General features: G+C 55.1%; 9 protein-coding genes across 9 annotated transcripts; 4 read left to right on the top strand and 5 right to left on the bottom strand.

Annotated features, from left to right (window-relative positions):
- Positions 1 to 214: 214 nt before the first annotated feature.
- On the top strand, positions 215 to 3403 carry P168DRAFT_295477 (putative ceramide glucosyltransferase; the record flags this gene model as incomplete). The annotated part of the gene is made up of 3 exons (XM_024838043.1): positions 215 to 249; positions 395 to 1860; positions 3360 to 3403. The coding sequence occupies 3 exons, from the start codon at positions 215 to 217 to the stop codon at positions 3401 to 3403; spliced, it is 1545 nt and encodes a 514-aa protein (XP_024694899.1).
- Positions 3404 to 3412: 9 nt separating this feature from the next.
- On the bottom strand, positions 3413 to 4594 carry P168DRAFT_288263 (WW domain-containing protein). Its single transcript, XM_024836746.1, has one exon. The coding sequence runs from the start codon at positions 4484 to 4486 to the stop codon at positions 3530 to 3532; it is 957 nt and encodes a 318-aa protein (XP_024694900.1). The 5' UTR covers positions 4487 to 4594; the 3' UTR covers positions 3413 to 3529.
- Positions 4595 to 7310: 2716 nt separating this feature from the next.
- On the top strand, positions 7311 to 8185 carry P168DRAFT_302672 (hydrophobin family protein). Its single transcript, XM_024838682.1, has 2 exons — positions 7311 to 7775; positions 7831 to 8185. The coding sequence occupies exons 1-2, from the start codon at positions 7430 to 7432 to the stop codon at positions 7974 to 7976; spliced, it is 492 nt and encodes a 163-aa protein (XP_024694901.1). The 5' UTR covers positions 7311 to 7429; the 3' UTR covers positions 7977 to 8185.
- A 212-nt stretch (positions 8186 to 8397) lies between these two features.
- On the bottom strand, positions 8398 to 9935 carry P168DRAFT_288265 (uncharacterized protein). Its single transcript, XM_024836747.1, has one exon. It carries the CDS (start codon positions 9796 to 9798, stop codon positions 8533 to 8535), a length of 1266 nt encoding a protein of 421 aa, XP_024694902.1. The 5' UTR covers positions 9799 to 9935; the 3' UTR covers positions 8398 to 8532.
- Positions 9936 to 10475: 540 nt separating this feature from the next.
- On the bottom strand, positions 10476 to 12053 carry P168DRAFT_309360 (NAD(P)H-dependent flavin oxidoreductase). Its single transcript, XM_024839291.1, has 4 exons — positions 11748 to 12053; positions 11607 to 11689; positions 10805 to 11533; positions 10476 to 10737 (listed from the first exon to the last, which is right to left on the bottom strand). Exons 1-4 carry the CDS (start codon positions 11788 to 11790, stop codon positions 10600 to 10602), a joined length of 993 nt encoding a protein of 330 aa, XP_024694903.1. The 5' UTR covers positions 11791 to 12053; the 3' UTR covers positions 10476 to 10599.
- Positions 12054 to 12362: 309 nt separating this feature from the next.
- On the bottom strand, positions 12363 to 14893 carry P168DRAFT_231783 (cysteine--tRNA ligase; the record flags this gene model as incomplete). The annotated part of the gene is made up of 3 exons (XM_024833297.1): positions 12363 to 14477; positions 14539 to 14664; positions 14720 to 14893. 3 exons carry the CDS (start codon positions 14891 to 14893, stop codon positions 12363 to 12365), a joined length of 2415 nt encoding a protein of 804 aa, XP_024694904.1.
- Positions 14894 to 15321: 428 nt separating this feature from the next.
- trm61 (tRNA 1-methyladenosine methyltransferase subunit GCD14) lies at positions 15322 to 16993 on the top strand (the record flags this gene model as incomplete). The annotated part of the gene is made up of 2 exons (XM_024839292.1): positions 15322 to 15637; positions 15772 to 16993. Exons 1-2 carry the CDS (start codon positions 15419 to 15421, stop codon positions 16990 to 16992), a joined length of 1440 nt encoding a protein of 479 aa, XP_024694905.1. The 5' UTR covers positions 15322 to 15418.
- A 135-nt stretch (positions 16994 to 17128) lies between these two features.
- P168DRAFT_264883 (UBA/TS-N domain protein) lies at positions 17129 to 20416 on the bottom strand. The gene is made up of 2 exons (XM_024834884.1): positions 17490 to 20416; positions 17129 to 17413 (listed from the first exon to the last, which is right to left on the bottom strand). Exons 1-2 carry the CDS (start codon positions 20145 to 20147, stop codon positions 17312 to 17314), a joined length of 2760 nt encoding a protein of 919 aa, XP_024694906.1. The 5' UTR covers positions 20148 to 20416; the 3' UTR covers positions 17129 to 17311.
- A 2876-nt stretch (positions 20417 to 23292) lies between these two features.
- On the top strand, positions 23293 to 25680 carry P168DRAFT_249033 (URC4/urg3 family protein). The gene is made up of 4 exons (XM_024834150.1): positions 23293 to 23964; positions 24037 to 24526; positions 24609 to 25201; positions 25264 to 25680. The coding sequence occupies exons 1-4, from the start codon at positions 23626 to 23628 to the stop codon at positions 25345 to 25347; spliced, it is 1506 nt and encodes a 501-aa protein (XP_024694907.1). The 5' UTR covers positions 23293 to 23625; the 3' UTR covers positions 25348 to 25680.
- Positions 25681 to 26055: the final 375 nt, after the last annotated feature.

Below are 26055 nucleotides of genomic sequence, written 5' to 3' on the forward strand. Positions count from 1 at the left end.
CTTTCTTCTCTCCAACATCCGTCGCGACTTCATCTCACTTCCTCCTCCGTTCGTCTGTCCTCCACGGCCCTCCCTCTCCCCCAAAACGGCCAATTGGTGGTGCTCTTCGTGTTTGAGTAGAATGCTCCGCTAGATGATTATTTCTCCCCCCGCCGTTCGCCTATGCTAAGCCTTCAACCACGCGCAGAGCCCTTCAATCTTGGACCGACCAGCTATGGCGGATCCGCGTGGTCGATTGGGGTGGCTTGGGTCTGTTTGATCTGGTATACCGCGGTCAATCTCGTTTGTGTCGTGGGTTACTCTCAGATGTATATTCCCTCGGACTTTTCTTTGCCCTCTACCCATGTTTTAGACCCGTTTGTGTCGCGTGACCCTAACAATGTCTTCGCTCCAGATGGCGCTATTTCCTACAACGGCCGCGACAATCTCACGCGGCAGCCTCCGCCGACGCCCCACACGTCACCGTCATCCGACCCGTCAAAGGCCTCGAACCGCACCTGTATGAGTGTCTGGCGTCGACCTTCCGGCAGGATTACCCGTCCGACCGATTGACCGTCTGCTTCTGCATCTCGTCCCGACAGGATCCGGGCTATCCGACGCTGGAGCGGCTCGTCGAGGATTTCTCGCACGCCGGCGCACGACTCTACGTCGAGGAGGATGACCCGCTGCTGCAACCGGGCAATGAGCACGTGTACCAGCTGGGCCCGAACCCCAAGATCCGTAATATGAGTCGGGCCTATCGGGAAGGAGAGGGAGACATCGTCTGGATTATCGATTGCAACGTCTGGATCGGCCCGGGTGTCTGTGGGCGCATGGTGGACCGACTGTGTGGGTTTGGAACGCCGTCAGAAAAGAAGAAAAAGTACAAATTCGTCCATCACTTGCCGTTGGTCGTGGACGTGACCGATGAGCCTGGTGTGGCTGGGGAGCAGGAGGCTCTTTTGGACGCGTGTCGAGCACGCGGGGACACCTCGGCTGTTGCCGAAAACGCTAGCGTCCTGGAGATGGGAGGAGGTCGACTGGAAGAGTTGTTCATGTCGTCCGCGCACGCTAAAATGTATACGGCGATCAACACGGTGCTCATCGCGCCGTGCATTGTCGGGAAATCGAACATGTTCCGCCGCTCGCACCTCGACTACCTGACGGCACCAGCGTCAGGGGACGGCAGCGATGGGCCGCCTCGCAACGCGGGAATCGACTACTTCTCGGACAACATCTGCGAGGACCACCTGATCGGCGATCTACTGTGGAAGAAGCAGGTGCGGGAGGAGAAGAAAGAGCACGGCGGAGAAAGGCTGGGCAAGCACGCGATGGTCTTTGGGGACCTCGCGTTCCAGCCGGTCGCCAACATGAGCGTGCCGGCGTACGTGGCCAGACGTGTTCGCTGGCTGCGGGTGCGCAAATTCACCGTGCTGCTCGCGACGCTGGTCGAGCCCGGGACGGAGTCCTTCCTGTGTTCATGCTACGGGGCGTGGGGCATCACGACAGCACTAGCCCCGTGGCTGCAGGAGAAGGGATACGCGTGGGCGGCGTCCCTTTCCACATGGACGGCGTTCTTCGCGTTCTTCTGGACCAACATGCTCGTGTGGATCCTAGTCGACTGGACACTGTACATCAAGTTGCACTCGGCGAAGACAGTAGAGCTGAGCGAGGACACGCCGCCCTTCGCGCGGCCGCCGCCGTCCAGACGGACGCGACGGTCGTTCGGGACGTGGTTTGCGGCGTGGCTGGGGCGAGAGTTGCTGGCGCTCCCGGTCTGGATGTGGGCTGTATACGGCGGCGTTACGGTGAGGTGGCGGGATCGGCAATTCCGGGTCGGCCTGGACGCGAAGGTCCGCGAGATGGAACCGGGGATGGATGGTAATAAGGCGAGGCGGGATTAGACTTATAAGTACATATACATACATACATAAACATATACAAATAGGATGGTGGGTGGTGTCAAAAAGGTATAGAATAGAAGATATGCGTGATGTGAAATGACAGCCCAGTTAGCTATGAGCAAGAATGAATGAAAGAAAAGAAGGAAGAAGAACTTTTATCTATGCAAGCCATCAAGTCATATAAACATAAGGTAACAAAGAAAAAGAGAAAAAATAAACAAAGAAAGAAATCAATCAATCAATCAATCAATCACTCCATCTTATCCCCAGCAGACGGCCCTTCACCAGCATTCTCATTACCACTCTTATCCTTACCCCCATCAACCCCACTCTCCAACTCCGCCGCCTTCTCCGAGCTCAACAACCACTCGACGACCTCCCTCGCCTTGGTCATAGGCCTCGCAGGAGCCGGCTCTCCAGCTTCAACCTCAGCTTCCTCAACACCTTCCCCACTCTCCTCCTCACCGGCCTTCTCATCCTCAGCAGACCAATCCGCCCGCTCCGCCAAAAACACAGCGTCTAGCCCCGCATCATTCGTAGCAGCGAGGTCAGCACCAGCCTCCACAAGCGCCTTCACACACTCGAGGTGCGTGTTCAGAGCGGCCCAGTGAAGCGGCGTGTTCCCGGAGTGGTTGCGGTGGTTGAGGAGGGATTTGCGAGCGGTTTCGTCGAGGGATTGGAGGAGGAAGGAGAGGATTTCTATTCACACACATATACAGTCAGTGTCTGTCCATCAATTACAGGTGTATGTCACCCTCTAGTAAAAGAGGAATAAAGTGGGAGAAGGGGGGGGGGAAACAATACCAATATTCCCATTCGCGGCCGGAAAATGCAGCAGACAGCACCCGGTGCCGCCTTCTTCTTGGGGCTCGGCGTCGATGGCGGAGGCGATGATTTGGCTGGTTGGGAGGTTGAGCTGCGTGGAGAGCGTGGAGAGGTCTGTTTGGAGGGCGGGGAGGTCGCCGATGCGGGCGTCGTAGATGAGATCGTCTGTTGAGTCTGCGGGGAGGGACATTTTCGTTTCTTTCTTCTTCTTCTTTCTTTCGTTTTTGACTTTAGGAAAAGTGATTTGTGTAGTGGTTGGTGTGGGTGGTGTGTTTGGAGGTAGTAGGTACTATAGTTTGAGCGCTGGGTTAGCTTTGAGTGTGCTTGGTATGGTTTGCGCCAGTAGATTGGTAGGTGGATAGAGTAGGAATGCGAAGATATTCCCCGCGGAAGAAACCCCCCATTGCTCTGGTGGAGGACATCTCAACGCGCGGTGGTCAATTCTGCTTCACTTCCTGCCTGAATACAATAAATAGTGCAGACAATACTTACATTTCGTGATTCCACTGCAATGAGGCTGGTTTGGTCTTCTGGTCCGTTGGTTGTGAGAAGTCCGTTCCGCGCGAACTTTTTCGATGCGGGCGGTCACATGACCGGTGGATCACTCCTCTATATACCCCGTAGGTAGTGTATACAGATGAAGTTACGGAGTACTCCCTTTCGTATCCCCTTCGTATCAGCTAGAACAGACTTAATATAGACATCTTCGTATTGATAGATAATACAATCATCCCCACTTCTAAACCCATGCAACCCAGTTATATATTACGGTACAGCGCCGATAGACAAGAAACAGCAATAAAGAAGAAAAGGTATCATGATCAATCCCGCAGCCAAGCTCGTCGCTTCTCCTCCTTCTTCTCCTTCCGCTTCTCCTTGAACATCTTCAGCTCCTTCCGACTCAACTTCTTGGCACTCCGCTCCGCACGCAGACTCCGCCCATCATGCGAATTGGCCGCCGCATCGACATCAAAGTACGCCCCCATCTGCCGCCGCGACTTATTCTCATCATTGTGCCGCTCCGGGTTCTGCTCCGCCGTCTGCCACTGCCCCGTAAACCGGTTGAACGTCCCGAGCGCCGCGTAGTCCGCCCCGCCCGCAGCTGCTGCTGCAGCAGCAGCAGCGGCAGCGGCGGCCTGCGCATCCTGGCCGGGCTGCTCGTACTGCTGCGCGTACGGCGCCGTCGGGTCGTAGTCGCCGTGGATGGCGGGGTTGTAGCCTCCCAGCACGGCTGCGGGAGCGGGCGGGGACGCAGCAGCAGCAGCAGGGCCATCGCCGGCAGCGTCGCCTGGGGCGGAGGTGGTGGGGTCCGGCACGCGCGGGTTGTCCCACTGTGAGGCGCCTGAGAAGCGGTTATAGAAGTAGAAGGCTTGTGCAGAGGGTTCCCAGACGGGTTCCCAGCCGTCGTCTTCGTGGGAGGGGGGGTTCTCGGTCGGGAGGGGCGGGGGGAGCTCTTCGTCTGGGAGCGGAGGTGCTTCTTGCTGTCCTTCTTGTTGTTCTTCTTCCTTTTTTGTTGTGTTCTCTGGTTGAGGGTGAGATTCTGTGCTTGGGTTTCTGCTGTCGGCTTGTTGCGATTGTGTCACTTCTCCGTCTTCTTCTTCTTCTTCTTCCTCTCTCTCTTCTTCACTTTGCTCTTTTTCCTCTTGTGCCTCTTCTTCCTTTCTTTCCTCTTCCTTTTCTTCCCCCTCTTCCACCTCCCCGTGCGATGTCTTGGTCTCGGCCGGGTTCTCCGCGGCCTCACCCAGCGAGTCTGTGTCTTGGGGAGGCGGTGGCGCCATGATGATTAGCACTGCTTCTTTCTTTTTAGACTATATTCTTTCGTGTTTTTCTTGTCTTTTTTTTTTTCTTGTCGCTTCGTTGTTCTTCTTTTGCAGCTTGACTTGAGGAGTTGAATGAAGGTGAGGGACGGCGATCTCGACGAATAATTCGGGTCCGAGTTCCCTCATTGCCGTGTATAAGGGTGTTAGTAAGCATATGCGGTCATAAGAGGAAGCTATCCTATTCGGGTTAGATCAAGTACTCGATCTATATCGGGTATTCGCGGTCACATCGGACTCGAGAATATCGGGTATATATAGTCATTTACTGCAGGGTTGCAAAGTTATGGAAGGATGGATCTTTTTCCCGTTTATGAAAAATTTTAGTTCTGTATGACGGAAGTCAATTCGAGTAGAGGCGTGTTAATGTAGTATAATGCTAGAGGTAGACAAGTCGAGGCCTTTCTAGTTCAACAACATATTATATATTTCTACACTTGAAGGAGTTAACCGCAACATCTATCATAGTAATACATGAATACGACTTGATATAGCATATTATTATTAGTTTGATTCTCTAGTAGCTTTATCATGTCTATATATCTCTACTAGTAAATCTTAGTTTAGTCAAAACATGTAGACTGGTCTGAAGAACATCCGTTGAAAGATACTAAATCATATTGGATATCAAGATCTACCATACCACTCGCCAATTGGAGCTTTTAGACGAATGATCAAATTAAGACATGCCAACATATCATAGCAAGCTGACAATGTATAATTCATTGCTAGTAATATGTATGAGATAGTCTTGATTTCCTGCAAGAGAAAACAGAGTTCCCTAGTCATTTACTCTGAATGACTTCTAACTAGCAGTAGTATCTGAGGAGGTATCAAAGGAGGTATCAAACAGAAATATACTCTCTAGACATGATTTCCGCAAAAGACCTTATTGATCTCATGATGTACAGCCTATAATTGATTCTATCTATCTATAACTATGTGAAGCGTGATAACATCATTGAATGTTCCAATCGATGAAGAAAGCCAGTCCCATGATCCCGCTAGCCCTAATTCCTCTCCAGCTTCATTTCATCCCAACACCATCCGAACCAAGTAGAAACCGAGGAGAAACCGAGAAGAAACCAAGCAGAAACAGCAGAGACTATAGAAACAGCATTAACAAAACAAACAAGCCGTACCAAAAGATCATCCCATCACTCAACCAACCAAACAAGCCAATAAAGCACTGAAGAACCCGCCCCAAACCTTCCCAATCAAACCATCCCCAATTCAAGTCATATCAAATCAAGCCCTGCGCACGCGCATACCTGTGCATGATCTGGACTCGTGCCGACCAGACTCCTCCCCAGAAACGGGACAGGGTCAGCTAGAGATCTGCACGCCCCTGCAACAGCTTGGAATCCAGTCGATCAAGGGATGGCTGTCGATCGGATGTGTCTCTCCGGGTAACGCAACGGGGGATGGGGATGGGGACCGGGCGGGAGACGAGGTCGAGGAATGTAAGTGGTGCTGTCTAAGGGGTGGAACAAGGGCTAGATATGTACTGCCCAATGAGATACGGGGTGTTTGCTGGTTGTTGACGTCGAGATGCTGTCTCGGAGGATTATGTGTCTACGTATCTCCTGAAGACATGTCGATGCAGCTGGGCGGAAGTATGATGCACGAGTTACTGCATCTGGAAGAAGCTCATCCTCAACATCTACAACGTTGCGAAAAGGCAAGAAAAGTCAATTTCCTAATCTTTTGGAAAAAAAGTAAAGGGTGTGCCAACGTTACAGGAACGACCTCCCACTGACCCACAAGCAAGCAACGAAAGCGGAATCCAGCCATATCGATGACGACCACAACACAACCAGAAAGATAAGAGTCATAGAATAGAATAAAAATAAACAAGATCGAAATCGCAAACGGAAGTCATGAATCCCCCTGTACTCGGAAATTAACTCTCGAATAGTGAGGTCTATCCCTTACCGCGCAATTCTCGACTCCACTAGGCCTCGTGCAGGGACCGTCCCTAGTTCAAGTGCCCTTCAGGTTTCTCTGCGGCCCCTTGCAGGCTGGGTATGTCCTGCAACCTTGAATGCTCGCTGTGCCTGTGCCTGTGCCTGTGTTTGTACCCGTGCCTGTGCCCGATGACATCTGCATCCTGCACGAGCGAGTCCATAGAACAGCTGCGAGATCAATGCACGATTGAACTGACGATAATGATCCACGTAACGACTGTAGTCGGATCCTGTAAACAGTAACTACCCACCTACCTACCTAACCTCCCCCCCCCTAACCATGGGCAGGATTGACCGCCCCCAGTCGAAATCGGGACCGCATCAGACTGATGGAATGTAACGGGGGATCCACCCGGAAAGCGAGGGTATGAAACAGAGGGTAGAACATGACGGCGCAAAACACCTTCGGCATGCCCGACATGGATCCTGTGGCTAGGGGCTCCGTCAATCAGGGCAGAGAACGCTGTTCGTCCATACCAGACCCAGGGACGAATCCATGGATCAAGGATCAGGGGACAGAAACGAGGATGGTGAAGAGTCCAGGGGCGTTGATCCTTGCATGGTTGCATTCCGGTCAGACATGCGCATCTACAGTGAGAGAGGAAGGCGAGTGGGAAGGAGAGACAGAGAGGTGAGCCACACAACAGGGTGAGAGGGGGCAAAACAAGGTAGCGAAAGTAGGGAGAATGCCTGAATCTGGGTGGACGAAAAAAATCAACAATGAGAGGATCTAGGAGCGAGGGAAGCCTCCACCGTCATCTATATAAGGACGTTCCAACATCGTAGAAGAGCTCTCTTTTTCTTCTATCCATCCTCACAATCACTCTCTTTCAAGCCTTTCTCTTTCTCTTCTCAGACCAGTTTCTGTTTTATACTTTTCTCCTTCATACACAAATCCCAAAAAAAAACGGAAAAACTTCCAAACCACACCTTCACAATGAAGTTCAGCATCGCCTCCGGTATCGCTCTCCTCGCCGCCACTGCGGCCGCCCTCCCCCAGCCCCAGGAGCTCGCCGACGACATCCAGAATGGCAACGGCGTCAACAACAAGGGCAACTCCCAGGTCCGTTTCCCGGTGCCCGACGACATGACCGTCGAGCAGGCCTCCGCCAAGTGCGGTGACAAGGCCCAGCTGTCCTGCTGCAACAAGGCAACCTACACCGGCGACTCCACCAAGGTCAACGACGGTCTGCTGTCCGGTGCTCTCTCTGAGCTGCTCGGTGCCGGCTCTGGCTCCGAGGGTCTGGGTCTGTTCAACCAGTGCTCCAAGCTCCCTCTCCAGAGTATGTTTCCCCTTCCTGTGTCCATTCTGTTTCTAGAGACACTAATCAAGAATAGTCCCCATCATCGCCATCGGTCTGCAGGACATGCTCAACCAGAAGTGCAAGCAGAACATTGCCTGTTGCCAGGACTCGCCCGCCGATGCCTCGGAGAGCTTGGTCGGTCTGGCTCTGCCCTGCATTGCCCTCGGCTCCATCCTCTAAACGGATTCAACATGATGCCCACCGCGGGATTGGTCCTGTGGTGGGCGATTGGGCGATGGCTCTTGGACAATTGTGTACTTTTACATTCTTGTACTGCCTGGCACGCTCGCCGTGGTACGTTGGGAAAGTGAGTGGGGATGTTGCATTCGTTTAGGTTTAATTAGATCATCTTTGTTTATTGGTCTTGTCTTAATTTATGTATTTGATTGAATCTTTCTTGTAGTTTGTATCGAGTAGGTCTTCGTAGGCTGTCCTTTATCTCTCTCTCTCTCTCTCTCTCTCTCTCTCTCTCTCTCTCTCTCTCTCTGGCTCTTCTAATAGTGATTAGAAGAATAATTAGGGCTACCATTGCACCTGACCTCCAGGTCTGACCACCATGTCAGTTTCAACTATAGTTTCCCAATGATCAATACCTTGTGTGCGCAAAATAAAGTTATATATCAAGTGTTAACACAGTCATGAGTAAAATATAATATATTACAACCCAAAAACAACCCACGCCAAACCCACGCGGCCAAACAACGACATCCAACGAATCACCCCCCCAAACGCCCATCTACCGAAAAAGAGTCTTCTCTGTACCTTCAATCTCCTCCAGTCGACTCTCGCTCTCTGCTCGGCGCGAATGCCACCGCAGCGGCTTAGGCTGGTCAAACACCTCTGCGGCTCTCCTTCGGTGTTTTTTCTGTTTCTTGCTGTCTCCTTCTTTCTTCTCACCCTCTGTCAACTCCTCTGATACCTCACCACTACTGCTACTACCAATGGTATCAGTGGCAGAGGCAGAGGCAGGAGCAGTAGCAGCAGTCGAACCACGCACAAAACCCCCCTTGGAAGAAGTCCAAGCAGGCAGCATGATCGACGAACTCGACGAAGCAAACGACACCTCCGTCTCCGAATCCGACCCCATCATCGTCCCCTCAGAAGACGACCCCGCCGACGACGCCGAAGGAATCGTCACCCCCCGCCTTAGCGGCGACTTCGCAGGCACACCGGGGCTACCACCCCTCCCTAAACCAGGGTGCAGCCGTCTCGGCGCAGTGGCGGCCGCAGCAGCAGCAGCTTGGGCAGTCGTCTGCAGCAGGGTGACGATCTCGATGAGCGAGCGTCGACTGCTGAGGCGGAAGAGGGAGCTCGCTCGTTTGGGAGACCATTCTTCGTCGGTGGTGATGGGGTCGCTTGTTAGCGGGTCGGGGGTGTATCTGCTGCTTTTGCTGCTGGGTCTGGGTCTGGGTCTGGGACTGGGAGTGCTGACGGGTGGGAGGGGGAGAGGTTTGTTCTGGAGGGCGTTTTTGCTGTGTGGTGTTGCTGGGGTTGTGGCTGGAGGTGGAGGGGGTGTCTTTTCGGGTGTGGTGGGCTCGCTTTCTTCGGGGATGTCTTCTATTTTGCTGCGTGGGGGTTGGCGATCTTCTGTTGTGTTGGGATTCTCTGTTGTTGTTGTTGTCGTCGTCGTCATTGTCTTGGTGTCGCTGTCGCCGTTATTATCGTCGCCAGTATCGTCCTTATTGGCAGAGAACGAGGTAAGATCATCCCCCTCACTCTCCACAATCCGGATCGACGCCGTCGCCTGCGAAGACGACCTCTTGACCAACTTTTTCGGCTTGTCCTTCTCATCCTCAAGTGGAGTAGGACCATTCTCGCCCTCCCCCTCCTTATCATTACCAGCCGTCTTCTTCTCAGCAGTCAAATCCATCGACCACGCTGTCAAACGCTGCCGACAGCGACATCTGGATCTGGATCTCGGCTCCGTGGACGAAGTCGCAGAGATGGATTTGGACTTGGCTCTGCGTTGGATGCAGGATGTTATGGGGTCGAGGATGCCCATTTTCTCTCTTCTTCTTTGTTGATTTGTCTCTATGGGAATGAAGGTATGGATTATCGGATGAATGAATGATGGATGATGAATATGGAAGGTAATTCAATATGCAGATGTAGAGGCGACGTTAGGCTATATTTATGTCTTCCTGACAGTATGTATGCACGTATACACGTCGCGCCAGCAACGTGGTGATTAACGGATGATGATTATGATGATGGTGAGATGCGGAGATTAATACTATCACGATCAGGAGATAATGATGATGCATGCACGAGTCGATAGTTGACGCAATGTGTAGATGAGATGTGCACGTACGCGGATTATCGATCGAATTTCTCTATAGATTAAGTTGAAGGTTAAGTTGGTTGTGGATACGGTAGTACTAAGTATAGACAGATAGGCAAACAGATAGATAGACACATAGACAAATCTGCTACACCATCTCAGTAAACCAGAGTAAACGGTTACGCCGTCGTCAAGACACTCGTTTCAACCTGCTACCTCGTCCACACCGTCAAACCGACCTAACCAAGACGCAAGGAGACCCTGCAAGGAACGAGACGCCTTTCGCCTCCGCCTCGAGACGATAAAGGCAGGCGGTGGTTATCACAATCTACAGAGCAAGGGGTCTACATATCTAGTCTGTCGTGAACGTGAACGTTGCTAGGTTGAGTGGATGGTTTGTTGCCTTTGCCTTCCTGCAAGGAGGATGGGTGGTAGTATTCTCGTGACCAACTAGGTACTATGAAAGTTATATCGTCTGTACTATATGCAAGTTTATATTGTCTGATCGGAGTATCGACTAAATTACAGCTTGCTCTGCGTCGAGAACAGCGACTGGCTGCGCTGGATGGCCGCCTGGGCCTCCGTATCAATGCGCTTCAGCAGCTGTCCGCATGTCGGGATGTCGTGGATAAGACCGATCACCTGGCCGGCAGTCCACACCTATACCATGGTCAGTATCATACCGCAAAGATAGAGCCGATAGAAAGAAAGAAAGAGGGAGAAATACCCCGTAATCAACATCACCGTTGAGGAAAACCTCACGACCACGCTTCCCGCTCACAAACGGCGCAATGTCCGAAAACTCGCCGCTCTTGCTCTCGCGCTCCACCTTGAGCGCATCCTGCGTCACCTTGTTGGCAAACAGACGGGTGGTGTTCTTCCAGCGACGGAGCACCAGCGCCGTCTTGTTCTCATCGGACGCAACGATCGCCTCCTTGACCTTCTGGTGGATAGGAGCCTCAACGGTACACATGAAGCGCGTACCCATGTTGATACCCTCAGCGCCCAGCGCCAACGCAGCCGCCAGACCCTGGCCGTCGGCAAACCCACCGGACGCAATGAACGGGGTCTTGAGCTCCTGGCGCGCGCGGCTGAGCAGGATGAAGTTGGTGATGTCGTGCTCGCCGACGTGGCCGGCGCACTCGAAGCCGTCGATCGACAGGAAGTCGACGCCCAGCTTGACGGCCGACTTGGCGTGGCGGATGGTGGTGCACTTGTGCAGGATGATCGTGTTGGCTTTCTTCAGCTGCGTGATCACGGGACCGGGGTTGTTGCCGGCCGTCTCGACGATCTTGATGCCCTCGTCGATGATGACTTGCGCGTAGGCCGCGTAGTCGGGAGGCACCAGAGCCGGGAGAAGAGTCAGGTTCACGCCGAAGGGGTTCTTGGTCATTGTGCGGCAGCGACGGATTTCCTTGCGAAGGTCTTCGGGCGTCGGTTGGGTGAGGGCTGTTAACTGTTTATTTCATTCTCTGTTAGAATTCTTCGATCGAGGACTCCAAACTTGCTACTCAAACGGTCAGACGTACGATACCAAGACCACCGGCATTACTGACGGCAGCCGCCAGCTCAGCGAATCCCACCCATTGCATCCCACCCTGGACGACGGGCACTGTAGAGACGACTTGTTAGCCTATGACCGCCTGCAGATTTCACGCGACTGTCCTTACCAGCGATGCCCAGCTTCCGGGTCAAAGCAGTATTGAAAGGCATGATGAAGTCACAAAAACAGATGTATCGTGAATGGACCAGCAACAGAACAGCGCGAGTCGGACAAGATAAATAGAAATGAATGAATGGATCCCAGCGAACCGCGGGTGGAGCAGACGGGGTTGCCGAGGTTGGGCGACCGAGGGCGAGGGGGCGGATCGGTCTGATTAGTCTGTTGAGCCTAGTCCCTGAATGCGGGGAACGACACAGTGCTGATATTGGATGGAGAGAAGAGACCGAGACGGAGAAATAGAAAGAGAGACAGGAATAGAACGGAGGAAAGAAAGAGAAAAGAAGAAGAGAGAAAAGGAGGCGAAATTGATAATGTGATCAAAATGGATGCCTGGAACGCCAGTCCGACATGCATGTGATCCGGGCACTTTCAGATGCGTCAACAGTCAATACGTGTCGATAATATTAGTATAATCAACTGTATCCTAGGATAATCTACAGTATACCTAGAGTATAACCTACAGAATAACCGTAGAGTAGGATGATAATAGCTATGTAGCAGGATGATCTCCTGGATATCGATATGAACTCAAAACGCCTCGAATGCACCCTCTACGCCCTATTTACCCCGACTGGGCCGCCAGCCACGCCTCATGGAGCTTCTTCTGGCGCTCCCAGTCCTTGCGCAACTTCTTAGCCCGACTCTTGGTCACCTCCTCGCCGGCCGCATCCTTAACCGGCAGACCCTCGTCGTCCCACGCGCTGTACTCGTTCGTCCGGAACATCTCCAGGTGGCTTAGCTTGCCCTTCTCGAGCCGCTGCAGGGCCTCCTGCTCCTGCTTGGCCTTCTGCTGCTGTTTCTGATGCTCGCGCTGCGCCTTGTCCCGCCGCGCCTGCAGCAGCTCCTGCGTCACCGGTCGCACCAGCGCGGGGAGGTTGTCGCGGTCCTCGAGGTACACGCCCAGGTCGAACAGGTCGATGTCGCGCACCCGGTCGCACAGTGCGAGTACCTGCTTGCTGAGTCCGTCCGACTCCGGTAGTGACGTCAACTTGCCGCGGAAGTCGCTCAGTACCGTTGCGTACGGCTGGGCCGCGGCGTCTGCCGCCTCCGCACTCGGTTCGGTCGGCTCTGCGATGATCTCCGCGATCGTCGCGGGCGTCACGCCGTCAGCGCCCCGTGCTGCCTGTCGCAGCGAGTCGCGCATCGCCGACAGCGGGTAGAGGTACGGCTTGGCGTCCTCCGGCACGTCGATCCCCGACCAGCCGATCGTGGTGCTGTCGGGGCTGGCGGCACCGTTGAGTCCAAACGTGTTGACCATCGACGTCACCCAGCGGGCGATCGCCTCGACATCCTCCGGTTTGACGGTCGCCTTGTCGGCGCTGTTGTATTTGGAGATCAGCTCCGAGATGGCGGCCATGGCGGCCGGCGTGTTGAACGAGTCGCAGAGGTGCTCGTGAACGGCGGCCTGGGCGGCTGTCAGCGCCGGGGCGAGCGACGTGTCCGTGTTGGCGGTAGCGCGGAAGGCGGAAGGGTCGTTCATCTTGATGAAGAAGTTGGTCACCTTCTCCTCCCATGAGCTGCCGGCGCTGACCAGGTCGTCCGTGATCTCGACGCCGTCCTTCCACCCGCCCAGGAGGAAGACGACGCGCAGGCTGCGCGGCGTCCACTGCTTCTGGTCGAGCGCCTCGCGCACCGTCGTGAAATTCTTGAGACTCTTGCTCATCTTGGACCCCTGGATGCTCAGGTGACCCATGTGCAGGAAGTAGTTGACCCACTGGTCCGTCGGCTCACCCGCCCAGTACGCCTCACTCTGCGCCAGCTCGTTGTCGTGGTGCGGGAAGCACAGGTCCACGCCGCCGGAGTGGATGTCCATCTGGCGGCCCAGACGCGCCGACGCCATGGCGGAGCACTCGATGTGCCAGCCGGGGCGGCCGCGGCCCCAGCTGCTGGCCCAGCTGGGCTCGCCGGGCTTGGAGGACTTCCAGAGCGCAAAGTCCGACGCCGACCGCTTCTCCGTCGTCTTCTTGGCCAGCGAGCCCTCGCCCTCGGCCAGCAGCTTGTTGTCGGACCGGCTCCAGGGCTCCAGGCGGGCGTAGGGGTGGCCCGCCGCCTCGAACGCGTTGATATCAAAGTAGACCGAGCCGTCCTCGGTCACGTAGCCAAAACCGTTCTGCACGATCTTCTCCACGAACTCGGCGATCTCGGCCCCGTACTCGGTCACGCGCGTCAGCTCGTCCGGGTCCAGCACGTTCAGGTCTCGCATGTCCGCCAAGAACCGCTCCTCGTACTTCTTGGTGAGTTTGGTGAAGATGCTGTGGTCGTCGGCGTCGATCGACGCCCCCTTCAGGGCATCCAGGTAGGGCAGCAACACATCTTGCGCCTCCGTGTAGAACCGCTCGGGGAACCCCGTGGGCAGAGCCGCCGCGCCCACGCGCTCGGCCTCCGCGATCACCGCCGCCCCGGACGCGACCGTCTTGATGTGCATCTTGGTCTTAGCTTCGTCATCGCCAGCCTTCTCGTTCCCGGGGAGGGGGCCTCCATTGAGCACGACGGCGTACGTCTTCTCGACTTCAGCGGCGTACTGCGCGGGCGGGAGGTCGGGGCTCAGCAAGGGGAGGTTCTTCTTCACGTAGGCACTGTAGGCATTCTTGGCGACGTCCAGGACTTCCGCATCGACATGAGGGTGGGTAGTCGCAAACTCATTGAACAGGTGTTGCTGTCGGGCGCGCAGAATGATCTAAATGACTCATATTAGCGACCAGTTCGGGTTGAGAAGAGTAGTTCGCGAATCCACCAACCTTGTCATCGACATCCGTAATGTTCATAACAAACTTGACGTCGAACTTGAAGTAGTCGCGCATAATGCGGCGAATGATATCGGTGCTAACATAGTTGCGAGCGTGTCCCAAATGCGCATCGTCATACTGAGTCACAACACCATCAGCATAAACCAGGCTGGACAATAGCAGCGACACCTACCACCGTCGGCCCGCAGGCGTACCAGGAGACCTGCTTGGCCTCTGGATCGCGCGGGATGAAGGGATTCTTGGACTTGGTCAACGTATTGTAGACCTTCAGAGGAGGCAGACGGGATTCAGCGCCGGGGTGGAGGTCCGGTTGCCGCCATGGCGGCTGCTGGCGCGCGGTGGCCATGGATCGCGAGGACAGGCGGAGTGGTGAACGGAGAGACGAAATGGACGGCAGTGGACGGAGAGCGAGACGAGCGGAGCGGCCAGATAGGAAGAGAGAGAGGGAGAGGGGCATGGAGAGGAAGAAGAAAGAGGGAGAAGATGATGCTGGCGCTGATTGAAGAACGAGGGGCAGCTCAAGGCATATTTCCGAGGATGACCAATGATAATGCGATCTAATACGAATTATACAGTTGTCTGCCTGGGAGCCTGTTGGAGGCCTGACTGCCTGAGTCACCGGCGCATTTCCTGACAGCCAATCAGATTCGAGGAGGGAAAACTCAGCCCCGAGCCCTGAGCCCTGAGCCCTAACGCCGATCTTGCCCCAAAAGGGACATCAGATCTCCCGCCAAGATGCTTGATTGATAGATTCTCCGTCGCAAATCCGCATAGAAAAAAGCTGGCGCCTCAAGACCGATCTCTCCACGAGCAGCACAACAACGAACAGGCCAAAGATCCACAAGCCAACAGGTCCACCAGACCACCCACCATGCCCTCCCCCTTCCTCACCCCAGGCGACCAAGCGCCCCTCGACTCCCTAGCCCTCCTCCACCTCCGCCGCGACCAAACCGTCCCGACCATCCTGCGCGCGCACGACGACGAAGGCCTAGGCTACAACGAAGGCAAAGTAGTCAACACGCGGTTCGGCTCCTTCCCGCACAGCACACTTTACCACAAACCATGGGGCTCCCAGATCGTCGCCTCAAAAGTCGACACGGGATCGCGCGGCCGGCGCAACCTGAAGCGCAAGGCCCCGCCGGCGCCGACAACGACGCCGACTCCACCCCGACTCCAACCGCCGCCGGCAATGAAGACGACGCCGAAGAAGAATCCAAACAACAGCAGAAACCCAAAGCCGCCGTCGCAGCCTCCAGCGGCTTCCTCCACCTCCTGTACCCGACCCCCGAGCTCTGGACCGCCTCCCTCCCGCACCGCACCCAAGTCGTCTACACCCCAGACTACAGCTACATCTTGCACAGGCTGTGCGTACGCCCAGGGAGCAGCGTGATCGAAGCCGGCGCTGGAAGCGGATCCTTCACGCACGCGGCCGTCCGCGCCGTCTTCAACGGGTATCCTTCCGAACAACAGCAGCCCGAAACGCAACAACAACAGCCCCCGAAAAAGCGCAAGCACGGCAAAGTGCACAGCTTCGAATTCCACGCCCAGCGCGCGTCCAAAGTCCGCGAAGAGATCTCCGAGCACGGCCTCGACGGCCTCGTCGAAGTCACGCACCGAGACGTCTACGAAGACGGATTCCTCCTCAACAGGGACACCTCCACCTCCCCCTCCACAGAGGGAGCGTCAGCATCATCATCAACCTCCCCGAAAGCAAACGCCGTCTTCCTCGACCTCCCGGCCCCCTGGCTCGCCCTCCGGCACCTAACCCGCGAATGCCGACAACAAGAAACAGCCGCAGCCGCAGCGACATCCACCCCGCAAGGCGGGATCCAATCCGCGCTGGACCCCACAACCCCAGTCTACATCTGCACGTTCTCGCCCTGCCTCGAGCAATCGGAGCGCACCATCAGCGCCATGCGGCAGCTCGGCTGGCTGCAGATCGAGATGGTGGAGGTCAACCACCGACGGATAGAGGTCAAGCGGGAGAAGTACGGGCTGGAGTTTGAGGGCGCGCGCGGGGCGGTGGTGTTTCCGCGGACGGTGGACGAGGCGGTTGATAAGACGCGGACGATCGAGGAGCGCACGAGGCGGTTTAGGGAGGTTATGAAGGAGAGGGATGCGCGGGGGGATCAGCTGCCTTTGGGTGGGTTGATGCGCGAGCGCGAGGGGGAGGATGCCCTCAAGGGAGAAGCTCAAGGGGAGGAGGGGGAGGAGAATGTCCCGGGTTATAAGCAGGGGAGGCTCATTCATCGCACTGAGCCTGATTTGAAGACGCATACGTCGTGGCTGGTGTTTGCTGTGCTGCCGCGGGATTGGACGGAGGAGGATGAGAAGCGGTGTTGCGAGAAGTGGCCTGCTCAGAGGGTGATCGAGGAGGTGAAGCCTAAGGGGAAGAAGCAGTTGAAGAGGGAGGAGCGGGAGAGGAAGGAATCGGAGAAGCAGTAGTTAGCTTTATCTGTGGTTTGTTGTTGGTGTAGTTTGTATAGATCATGATGATAGATAATATTGCATTGTATATTTATCAGCTTGTTTATTGAGGAACTATACGCAGGTTGGTGTATGGTATGGGTATGGTGGATAAATGTTCTCTATGTTTTCAAGCAGAATGGTCAAGTCAAGTAAGTCAGTCAAGTCTATGTACAAGAAGCATGTAGTATAAATGCAGGCACACAACATTTGCCAAAGACGGTATAAAAGTAGAAATAAAAGTAGATGTAGAAAGAAGAAAAGAAGTAAGAAGTAAAGAAGGAGAAGAAGAAAAAAGCTAAAGGTTATTCTCCTTCTTGAACTTATCCCACGCTTCGTTCAACGTCCCAAAGACGGCCCCTGCGATCATACGTTGTTCGGTCGTGGCATTCGTCGGGAGCTGTTTTGGATTAGCTTTGCTCATGACATTCATCATCTTATATGATCATGCATCAGGAAAAAAAGAGAAAACCAACCTTATCAGGATGCACCTTGGAAATCCCCTTCATATACTGAATCTTGACCTTATTCGGCATGATCAACTCCGACATGTTGACCTTCTTCCACCCAGCTTCAGGCCACAGCACCGTGTCGAGACTGCCCAGGAGCGCCCGCAGGTTGTCCTGCTTTCCGCCCTTCCACGTAGTCAGACGAGCGTCTACGCTCTCGGTCAGAGCGAATTTCTCCTCATCCGCGCGGTCTGCCGCTTGGTTGGCTTCGCGGAGGCGACTGACGGCAGCCGAGTCATAGCCGGCATGTGGAGACCGTCCACCACCGCCTTGCAGGTCGGCGAGCGCGGACTTCTTCGAGGCCGGCGCAGGCGGTCGTCGGGCGGCTGCTGCTGGCGTGGCAGGCTTCGAGGCAGGCTTGTTGATCCCCGCGGCGGTCTCGCATCGGTTGCGGCCTTGGATGCTGGTGCTGCCGCCGTGGCCGTTCTCCACGGCTTGACGCCAGGCTTGGGCCGCGTCGGCCCATCGCTCCAGTTGCTCTAGAGCCTCGGCCTTGCGCATCAAGGCCTTGCCGAAGAAGTCCTTCATGGGTTTGCCGGGCTCGCCGTTGGCCAGGTCGATGGTCTCGCCGTCGCCTTTGGATGGTCCGATCAGTTGTAGGATTGCGTCTGCGTCGCCGATGGCTACCTTGGGCTCGCCGATCTTCAGCGCTGTCATGGCGCGGTTACTGCGGACGATGATGGTGATCGGGTGCTGGTCGGGGAGCGGTCCGAGAGCGGACGTGAACGCTTCGTGCGCCGCCGCGTAGTCGCCCCGTTTGTACGCCTGTGCGGCGCGTTCTCGCTCGCGGTGGGTGGACGACAGGGCAGACGGGGAGACCGACGGGATGGTCCGCGGGGGCGCTTTGGGTTTGGGCCTCGCGGGGAGAGTCTTGAAAGAAGGCGTGGAGGTTCGGGAAGACGGAGTGGGCGCGGGCGACGGCGACGGGCGCCGACGGCTAGGAGCCGGCGGGGCGGGGGATTCGAACAGATCAACATTCTGCGCGGGAGCAGGCGACGGGGCAGTCGGCCGCTTTCTGCGAGCCGGACTGACGTATGCTTGCGCCGACTGCTCCTCGACCGCGAGCTTGGAGGCGCGCGACCGGGAGTCCCTCATTTCGATCCCCGCCTGCTGTCGCAGGAATGCCGGCTGCGGGGACCGTCTCTCGCCCGCCGAAGGGGGTTGGGGCCGGACGTCGCGACTGTGCGTGCGCGATGGAGGCTCATCCGTGGGCCGTCTCGAGGGCCGTGACGGACGGGGGTCAGAACCGGTCTCCAGAAGGAGGGCCTCGTTAGTGAATCCTTCAGGCTTCGCCCGCTCCTGGCGAGCCGGCCGCTGAGTCTCGCCCGGGAAGGGTTCCTCGTGGGCGGAGGCATCCTTCAGCCACTTGGGCTGACTGGGATCATGGTCCACGTTCAACTCGTTCACCACCTTCTGCACCTTCTTGTTTGTGGTCTTCCAGAAAGAATTCGCGGCCTTGAGGAAGTTATTCCCAAACGCCGCTGCGGCTTGAGAAGGGTCCCTATCGGCACCCGAGGGTGACATGCTGTCGGGACGGCTTCGCGGGGCACGAGAGCGTTCCTCCTGCATCCAGGAAGGGACATCGCGGTCCGGACCCCGGCTCCGCTCCCGACTGCGGCTCGCGTCCCCAATGGCCGGGCTGTTCCGAGACTTCTGGCGCGCCTCTTCATGGGCCTGCGTGAGGAGCAAGCCCACGGCCGCCTGTACGTCCTTCCCCGACGGCGTCATCCGCAGAGCTTGGCTGGACTTGTCTGCCGGGAATCCCATGTCCACCAACTCCGCCACCGCACGATCTACTCCGTTGGAAGGTTTTGGGGGCGGGGTCGGTCCCTCGCGCTCTGGGGGGGCCGGCGAGGGCCTCGGAGAAGGCCGCGCGGGCTGAGCGGGTGGCTCGCGGGGGAATTCAGATACCGGTTTGTTCAACAGACCGAGGAAATCATCGTCCTCGGTCTGTGCCGGTTGCGGAGAAGGAGTCTGCTTCGGTTTCAATTGGTTGAGACCGAACGGATCATCATCATCCATAAACGTCATTGCATTGCCCTGGCCCGCAGCGCTCGTGGTGTTCGAAGGTGTCTGGAAGGATGGTCTCGCCCCAACCTGCGGCGACGGAGTAGGACTGGGGATGGGGAAATTGGTCGAAGCGTCCACGGGGGCGGACGCATCGAACGCAGCCAGGATATCGTCTTCATCGGGGGAGGTGGACTTCTGCGGTGGCGGGGCGACGGCAGGCGAGGCGGTCCTGCTACTGGGGGCCTTCTCCAAGGTGTCCCAGAACTGGTTATTCTGCCCTCCATACTGCGATTCGTAACGAGATCTGTTCTCTGCGTCCTTCCGGGCTCTTTCCTCCTGGAGCTTCTTCTGCTGCTCGACAAGCGACAGGTTCTTGTTGGGGTTGGAGGACCCGAAGGACACGAGACCGGCGAAACTGTCCTTGCCTGGGGTGGCGGGCTTGGATTGTGCATTGGACGAGACGCCCGACGAGGTCGAAATGGGCGTGGACCGGCCGGAGTTGTCGTTGTGTCGAATGGGCGGGACCAGGTAGTTGGAGCCGGAGCTCATCGGCGGGGGTTTGCGGGCGTCATTGGAGGAGTTGGGGGTCCAACTCAGACCGTTGAGGTCGTCCATTGCAATTTATGATGGGATAGCGGGAGGTGAGAGAAGAGAGTCTGGCGAGGATTGAATTAGGAAGGAGGTCGTGGGATACCATGAGGGTATAACAGCGGATTCCATGATCTGGTCACATCACCCACCGTCGGAGCGATGTGATTGGGATCAGACTGAAGGGGGGGGAGGGAGATGAGAGATTGAAAGGCAGCACGTACACCATTGGCAGATCAAACATTGAGCAAGCCGTCCGGTTCAAGCCATCTTGAGATCAGGACGCGAGGGAATCGGAGATGGAGCGTGGGGAAGGGGATGAAGATGGGCGGACTCAGGCCGCGACCGTCATTGTGGCTCTGTGGCGGTGCATTGCTTGATGTGGCTGGTGTGACGTGAACGTGATGTCCCACGTGACTGGGCATGCTCCACGTTGTGCCACAATTGTGCAGGTGACAAAGCAGACCTATTGTACGTACAAGAACAGGGCTTGACGGAGTAATATTCCTCGACCCACCATGACTCCCATCCAGAGTCCTCCGGCGATTACTCTCGCCTGATCGGTAATCCACACGATGACCATTCGTACTTTGTACACCACTCAATACACCGCCCACCTGACCGTTAACTTATTACGGTGTCCTACCCACCCAGAGTGGAGCGGAGGCAGAGGGGTACAACTACAGACCACAAGAGCGGTGCTCGTCAACAAAGGACATGCCAATGGTTATTGTCTACAGGCAGGGCGAGGTCCCGACACTGGACGGAAAGAACCGGTAGTTTCGCGGCCAACCTACTGCCGGCTATGAAAATCGAGTGCGTAAGACAATTGACAATCCCCGAGAAGGAATTCAGGGAAGTCTCAAATCCGAATCTCCTACCCAGGTTGTTGTGCGCCGTGCGACGGACCAAACTCCCTTGGCGCAACCCACAAACCTAGACGCGCGCGTTCTGGGCATGGGGGTGGTCGCTAGCTAAAACTTTATCGGGCTGGCATTACGGATGCAGGTTAGGAATCTAGTGGGGGGTTAAGAGGGGAGGAGTTGGTTTTCCATCCGGCACCAGAGGACGACGGTCCGTATTTCGGCTCTGGGAGGGTTCAAAAACCTGCGAGTCATCGGAGTGATAATTGGATTGTGGGAGACTGGAGCGGCGAGGTAAAAAGTGGACCACGGCAGTATTCTTCCAGTTCCAGGCCCAGCCATCCGAGGGAAGAAATGGCCGTCTTTAGCTCGATACGTTGCCATACTTACGATTGGATGAGACGGAGAGATGATTCTAAGCGAGTATTGAGGGAGCGGATCGGCGTAAATCAACAAATCTCACGCGGGATCCATAACATATTCGGCCAAAAAGGACAAGGGAAGAGAAGACTCGGTTGTCAGATATCCAGACGCTGCTCATTTTTGCCTCTGAGTTGCCCGACTGCCGCAGTGCAGCTTGAGAAGGAACTCAAAGGGACTCGGAATCATTAGGTAAATTGGTAATAGCTGTACGTCGACCCACATTCACCCGACATTGCACGGCCCCGAACCAGAAAGGGAGCTGGGATGGTTGATGGTTCAACTTGGACCAACTCTTCCATTTTTTTATTTTTATCATATTATCCATATTATGATGGTGATTTACTATGGGGGAAGGTGAAACAGACTAACTCTGCTGCAGGGCGCTTCCAACCCAGGTTCACAGTAATCAAGCCGCAACAGACTAGTCGACTTGACCACTGACACTGACACTGACAGGTTTCTTATCTGTCGGGGAGGCCGATTGCGGACAGGGATTTGTGCCGTCGTGTCCATAGGAGGAGGAAGCTTATGGATCACATGCAGGCGAGGCATTGAGGGGTTCTTTTTCCTGCAGCCAAAGAAGGTTGAAAAAGAGGCAGCAGGGACACTATCAAAGACGCACAGTCTGGCCAGACGGCAGAATCATGTCTCCCGTATAAGTGGGGGTTCGGTTGAAGAGGCAAACCTTCTTGAACCAGGAGGAAGGGGAAAGAGGGGCAGAAGGTATAAATTCCAGACCCAAAGACCTCCACAGGAAGTTAGCCGGCGAGTGGGTCTGGGCAATTCCGGTAGCTTCGGTCCTTCATAATCATGGTCTATTCTTTACTCTCTACAGAGTCTGGATAGGGCCGCTCTTCCGGCGGATCGAATACTACATCGTCGAGAGGACAGGGTATATACTAGGTATATCGAAAGCGAGGTGGAACCATTTTTCCAAGGCGCGAGGCGGAATAAACCGAAGTGCAAGGAAATGGCTAGGTTGAACTCGGTATTGACCCGTCCGCAGTGGGGTAAAGGATGACTATCATCTAGTATAGATATTATAGTATGATATCTTGAGAATGTGCATGATATCGTCTGGAGGATGAGGAAATCGACCGAGATACTAATGGGGAGATTGTGGTAATACCAATACCAGTATACTGGTAATATACCAGATTGATGACCCGCACAGTCCACCCCTTTTTGTATTCATTCAGGTCCATCAAGCTTCCGTGGGCCGTGCTTTCTTCTCTCTTCTCTCTTCTGTTTCTTACTGTCTCTTATTGCTCTACTGTGTGATAGTGACTTCTCGAGTAACATCTATATACCTGTAATACAATCCATATACCCCATTGATAAGGTCGGAACAATATCAGCAATATCGGAAATATCAACAAGATGCATACCCAGTCCCAAAGAATCGCATCGAGTCTCGTCCAAGCTCTGCTCCACCTCCCGAAATCCGAGAGGGTCAACTAGTGGCGTCCATCATCCCAGCAAGACAGAACATTCTCAGGAACTAGTGGTTTTTTGGGTCGGCCTCCTGAATTTGGTATCCGTGATGTAGGTACCTGTATTTTCAGTCTATTTTCCATATTTAAATGGTATATCTCTGTATATCTATCTATCTATCTATCTATAAAATATATCTAATTACGTAGAATCCTATGGAGACAATTGGATAAATACAGATCGAACGGTGGAAATCCAACAGAATAAGCATAAATGGAAGAATCCAAATAAATCCCGCGCTTTTAGTTTGGGTTTGGGTTTTTTTTTCCTTTTTTTCCTTGTATTTTTCCCCTTCTCTGATTTTATTTTATTATATTTATTTATTTATCTATTTTCTTCTTTACATTTTTCTTTCTTTCTTTCTTCCTGTTCTTCCTTTTATTCATCCGCAGATCATCATCTTTTTTTCTTATGTAGGGACTCCCCCTTCTTTGCCGGATCCAGGGACATCGTCGGTCTCGTGCTTGTTTTCTCTCTGGCATCGCTACTCCTACTCCTCCCTCTCCTCTTTTCCCCTCTCCCCATTGATCCCCTCCTCTCCCCCTTCCCATCACCTCCCCCTCCTCGCGCACGATCCTTGCGACAACCTTCTGTCTTGCTGCGAACTCGATCTGAGATCCCGTCGATTCCCGACGAACCCTTCCAACGGTCCGTTCGTTCGACCAATACGGAAATTCTTTCTACGGATCTCACCCCCCCTCTACTCCCCCCCCATTCCATTCGCCATGGGTATCTTCAAGCGAAAGGACTCCAAAATCTCGGTCCATAGTGACACGGATGAGCAAGAGTCATACACCTCCATCAACAGTGCTCGCAACTCCAGTGCCTCTCTAAAGTCCCCCGGTTATAAAGGCAGTTCCATGCCTTCTTCCATTCCCGAGCTGTCCATCACGAAACCTCCCGATCCCGCCCTCGACCCGGCTGCATACTTGCGCAGCATCCATGCTGTTCGCGAACGCTCCAATCTCGTCCTGGCCAAGGCCAAAAAGAACCAATTACGCCATTTCGAGGTCGATATGTCGAAATTCTCCTCCACCGCGTCCTATATCGTCTCCATCATCAAGGTGAGTTTCTGGTCGCATCCTGTGTAACCCCGAGGCAAGCGCCCTAACGCTCGTTCTTTTCCGTCCGGACAGAGAGACTATGCGCCCGACTATGAGTCGATTCCCCCGCACGGCCGCTGGCAACACTTTGATGTGGGCGGTCGCCCCCGCATCAACCAACTGCTGCAGTCGTGGCCCAGCTCCATCGATGCGCAGGAACGCACCCGCCGCCTCATCGACCTCTTCGTTGTCTCCGTCCTCCTAGACGCTGGTGCTGGCACCACGTGGTCCTACCGGTCCAAGGAATCCGGCAAGATCTTTTCGCGCAGTGAGGGGTTGGCCGTCGCCACGTTGGAGATGTTCAAGTCGGGTTTGTTCAGCAGCGACCCGACCGAACCCTGTCAGGTGGATGGCGCCGGTTTGAAGAAGATCACGGTCGACGTGCTCGCCAAGGGAATGCAGCACTCGGAAGGGAACCAGCTCGCGGGTATCGAGGGCCGCGCTGGCCTTCTCATCCGACTCTCGGAGGCGTTAAACAACCAGGAATTTTTCGGGGTGGATGCGCGACCAGGGAATATGCTGGGTAAGCTCACCCCCCCCCCCCCCTCCCGCGATGGGAATGCACGGCGCGACGCGAGAAGTTGTGGGGCTAATTTGATCGACAGACTATCTCCTGTGTCACCCATCCACGTTAGCTTCGTCGGTGCCCATCGTTCCCATCACCACCTTGTGGACCGTCCTGATGGACGGGCTCACCCCCATCTGGCCCCCGTCCCGAACCCAGGTGGATGGCCTCTCGATCGGAGACGCCTGGCCCTGTTCGACCCTGCCTCCCTCCCCGCCCGCGCAGTCGTGGGAGAACATTGTACCATTCCACAAACTCACCCAATGGCTGTGCTACTCCATCATGGTCCCGATGTCCCGGTTGATGAAGATCCACTTTGCGGGCAGTGAGCTGCTCACGGGGCTGCCCGAGTATCGCAACGGTGGCCTCCTGATTGACATGGGGCTGCTGACCCTCAAGGACGAGGACCTCGAGCGAGGGGTTGCTGCGTACAAGCAGAACGCCCAGATTCGGGGGCAGCCCAGCGTGGAGGTCGTTCCCTTCTTCTCGGCCGATGACGACGTGGTAGTCGAATGGCGCGCGGTCACGGTCGGATTTTTGGACGACCTGCTGGACGAAGTGAACTCGCAGCTGGGTCTGAGAGGGGAGGATCAATTGTCCTTGGCGCAGATGCTAGAGGCTGGATCATGGAAGGTACGCTCTCACCCCGTGTCGCAAATCACCTACTACATACGTGATTCTAACCATCGTTATAGGGTGGCCGTGAAATCGCCGAGGTCTCCCGACCCAACACGAAAGAACCGCCCATCATGATCCGTTCCGATGGGACGGTGTTCTAATGGCTCTTTCGTATCTCCTTTGTACTGTTGATTCTTTCGATACCTTTGCCGCCTATGGGCGTGATGACTCTGATGACCCGATGTTAACGTGCCTTATATTTCTGTACTTGTTGTTTACTATACTTTTGTCCTTGGGCCTGATTTCGGAGTACCGATATCTCTTTCCTTCTGTCTCACTTTTTTTCTTGATATTTTCTTTCTTGTCTCCACTATTGATATAGTTGGATTTTGTTCTTGGTATATAATTTCTTGTGTATGGGCCGGGATAAAAGCAATGATGATTGGGATTTGTATGGGAGGAATGACTTGGCGCAATAAGAATGTATACCTAATCCATCTTCTCGAGTTCCTTTCCTAGTCCTGCACATTCACTAGAGCAACAGCTCCAAATATGACGTATGTGCTCGAGCCCCGCCAAGATCAGACGGCAGGTCACGTCATGTGATAGTCCCCGGATCATCTGTTGGGCCGGACTACATGACCGGAAGATTGAAAGTCATCTCATCTCTCTCTCTCTCCTCTCTCCACATTTCCCCACGCATGTCGCCTACCAACTTCAGTTCCTTCCATTGGTCTAGCCCATTCTGCATGTCTTGCTCTTCAATGGGAGTCAGTGACCGGTCCTGACTCGAATCCCCTCCATCGGATCACTTTCATTTGGAATCCCTTCCGTGCCCGCACTTTGCGGGGTATAGCCTCCACTCCGGC

The sequence above is a fragment of the Aspergillus campestris genome (genome assembly GCF_002847485.1).
Source record: "Aspergillus campestris IBT 28561 chromosome Unknown P168scaffold_3, whole genome shotgun sequence".
NCBI classification, from domain to species: domain Eukaryota; kingdom Fungi; phylum Ascomycota; class Eurotiomycetes; order Eurotiales; family Aspergillaceae; genus Aspergillus; species Aspergillus campestris.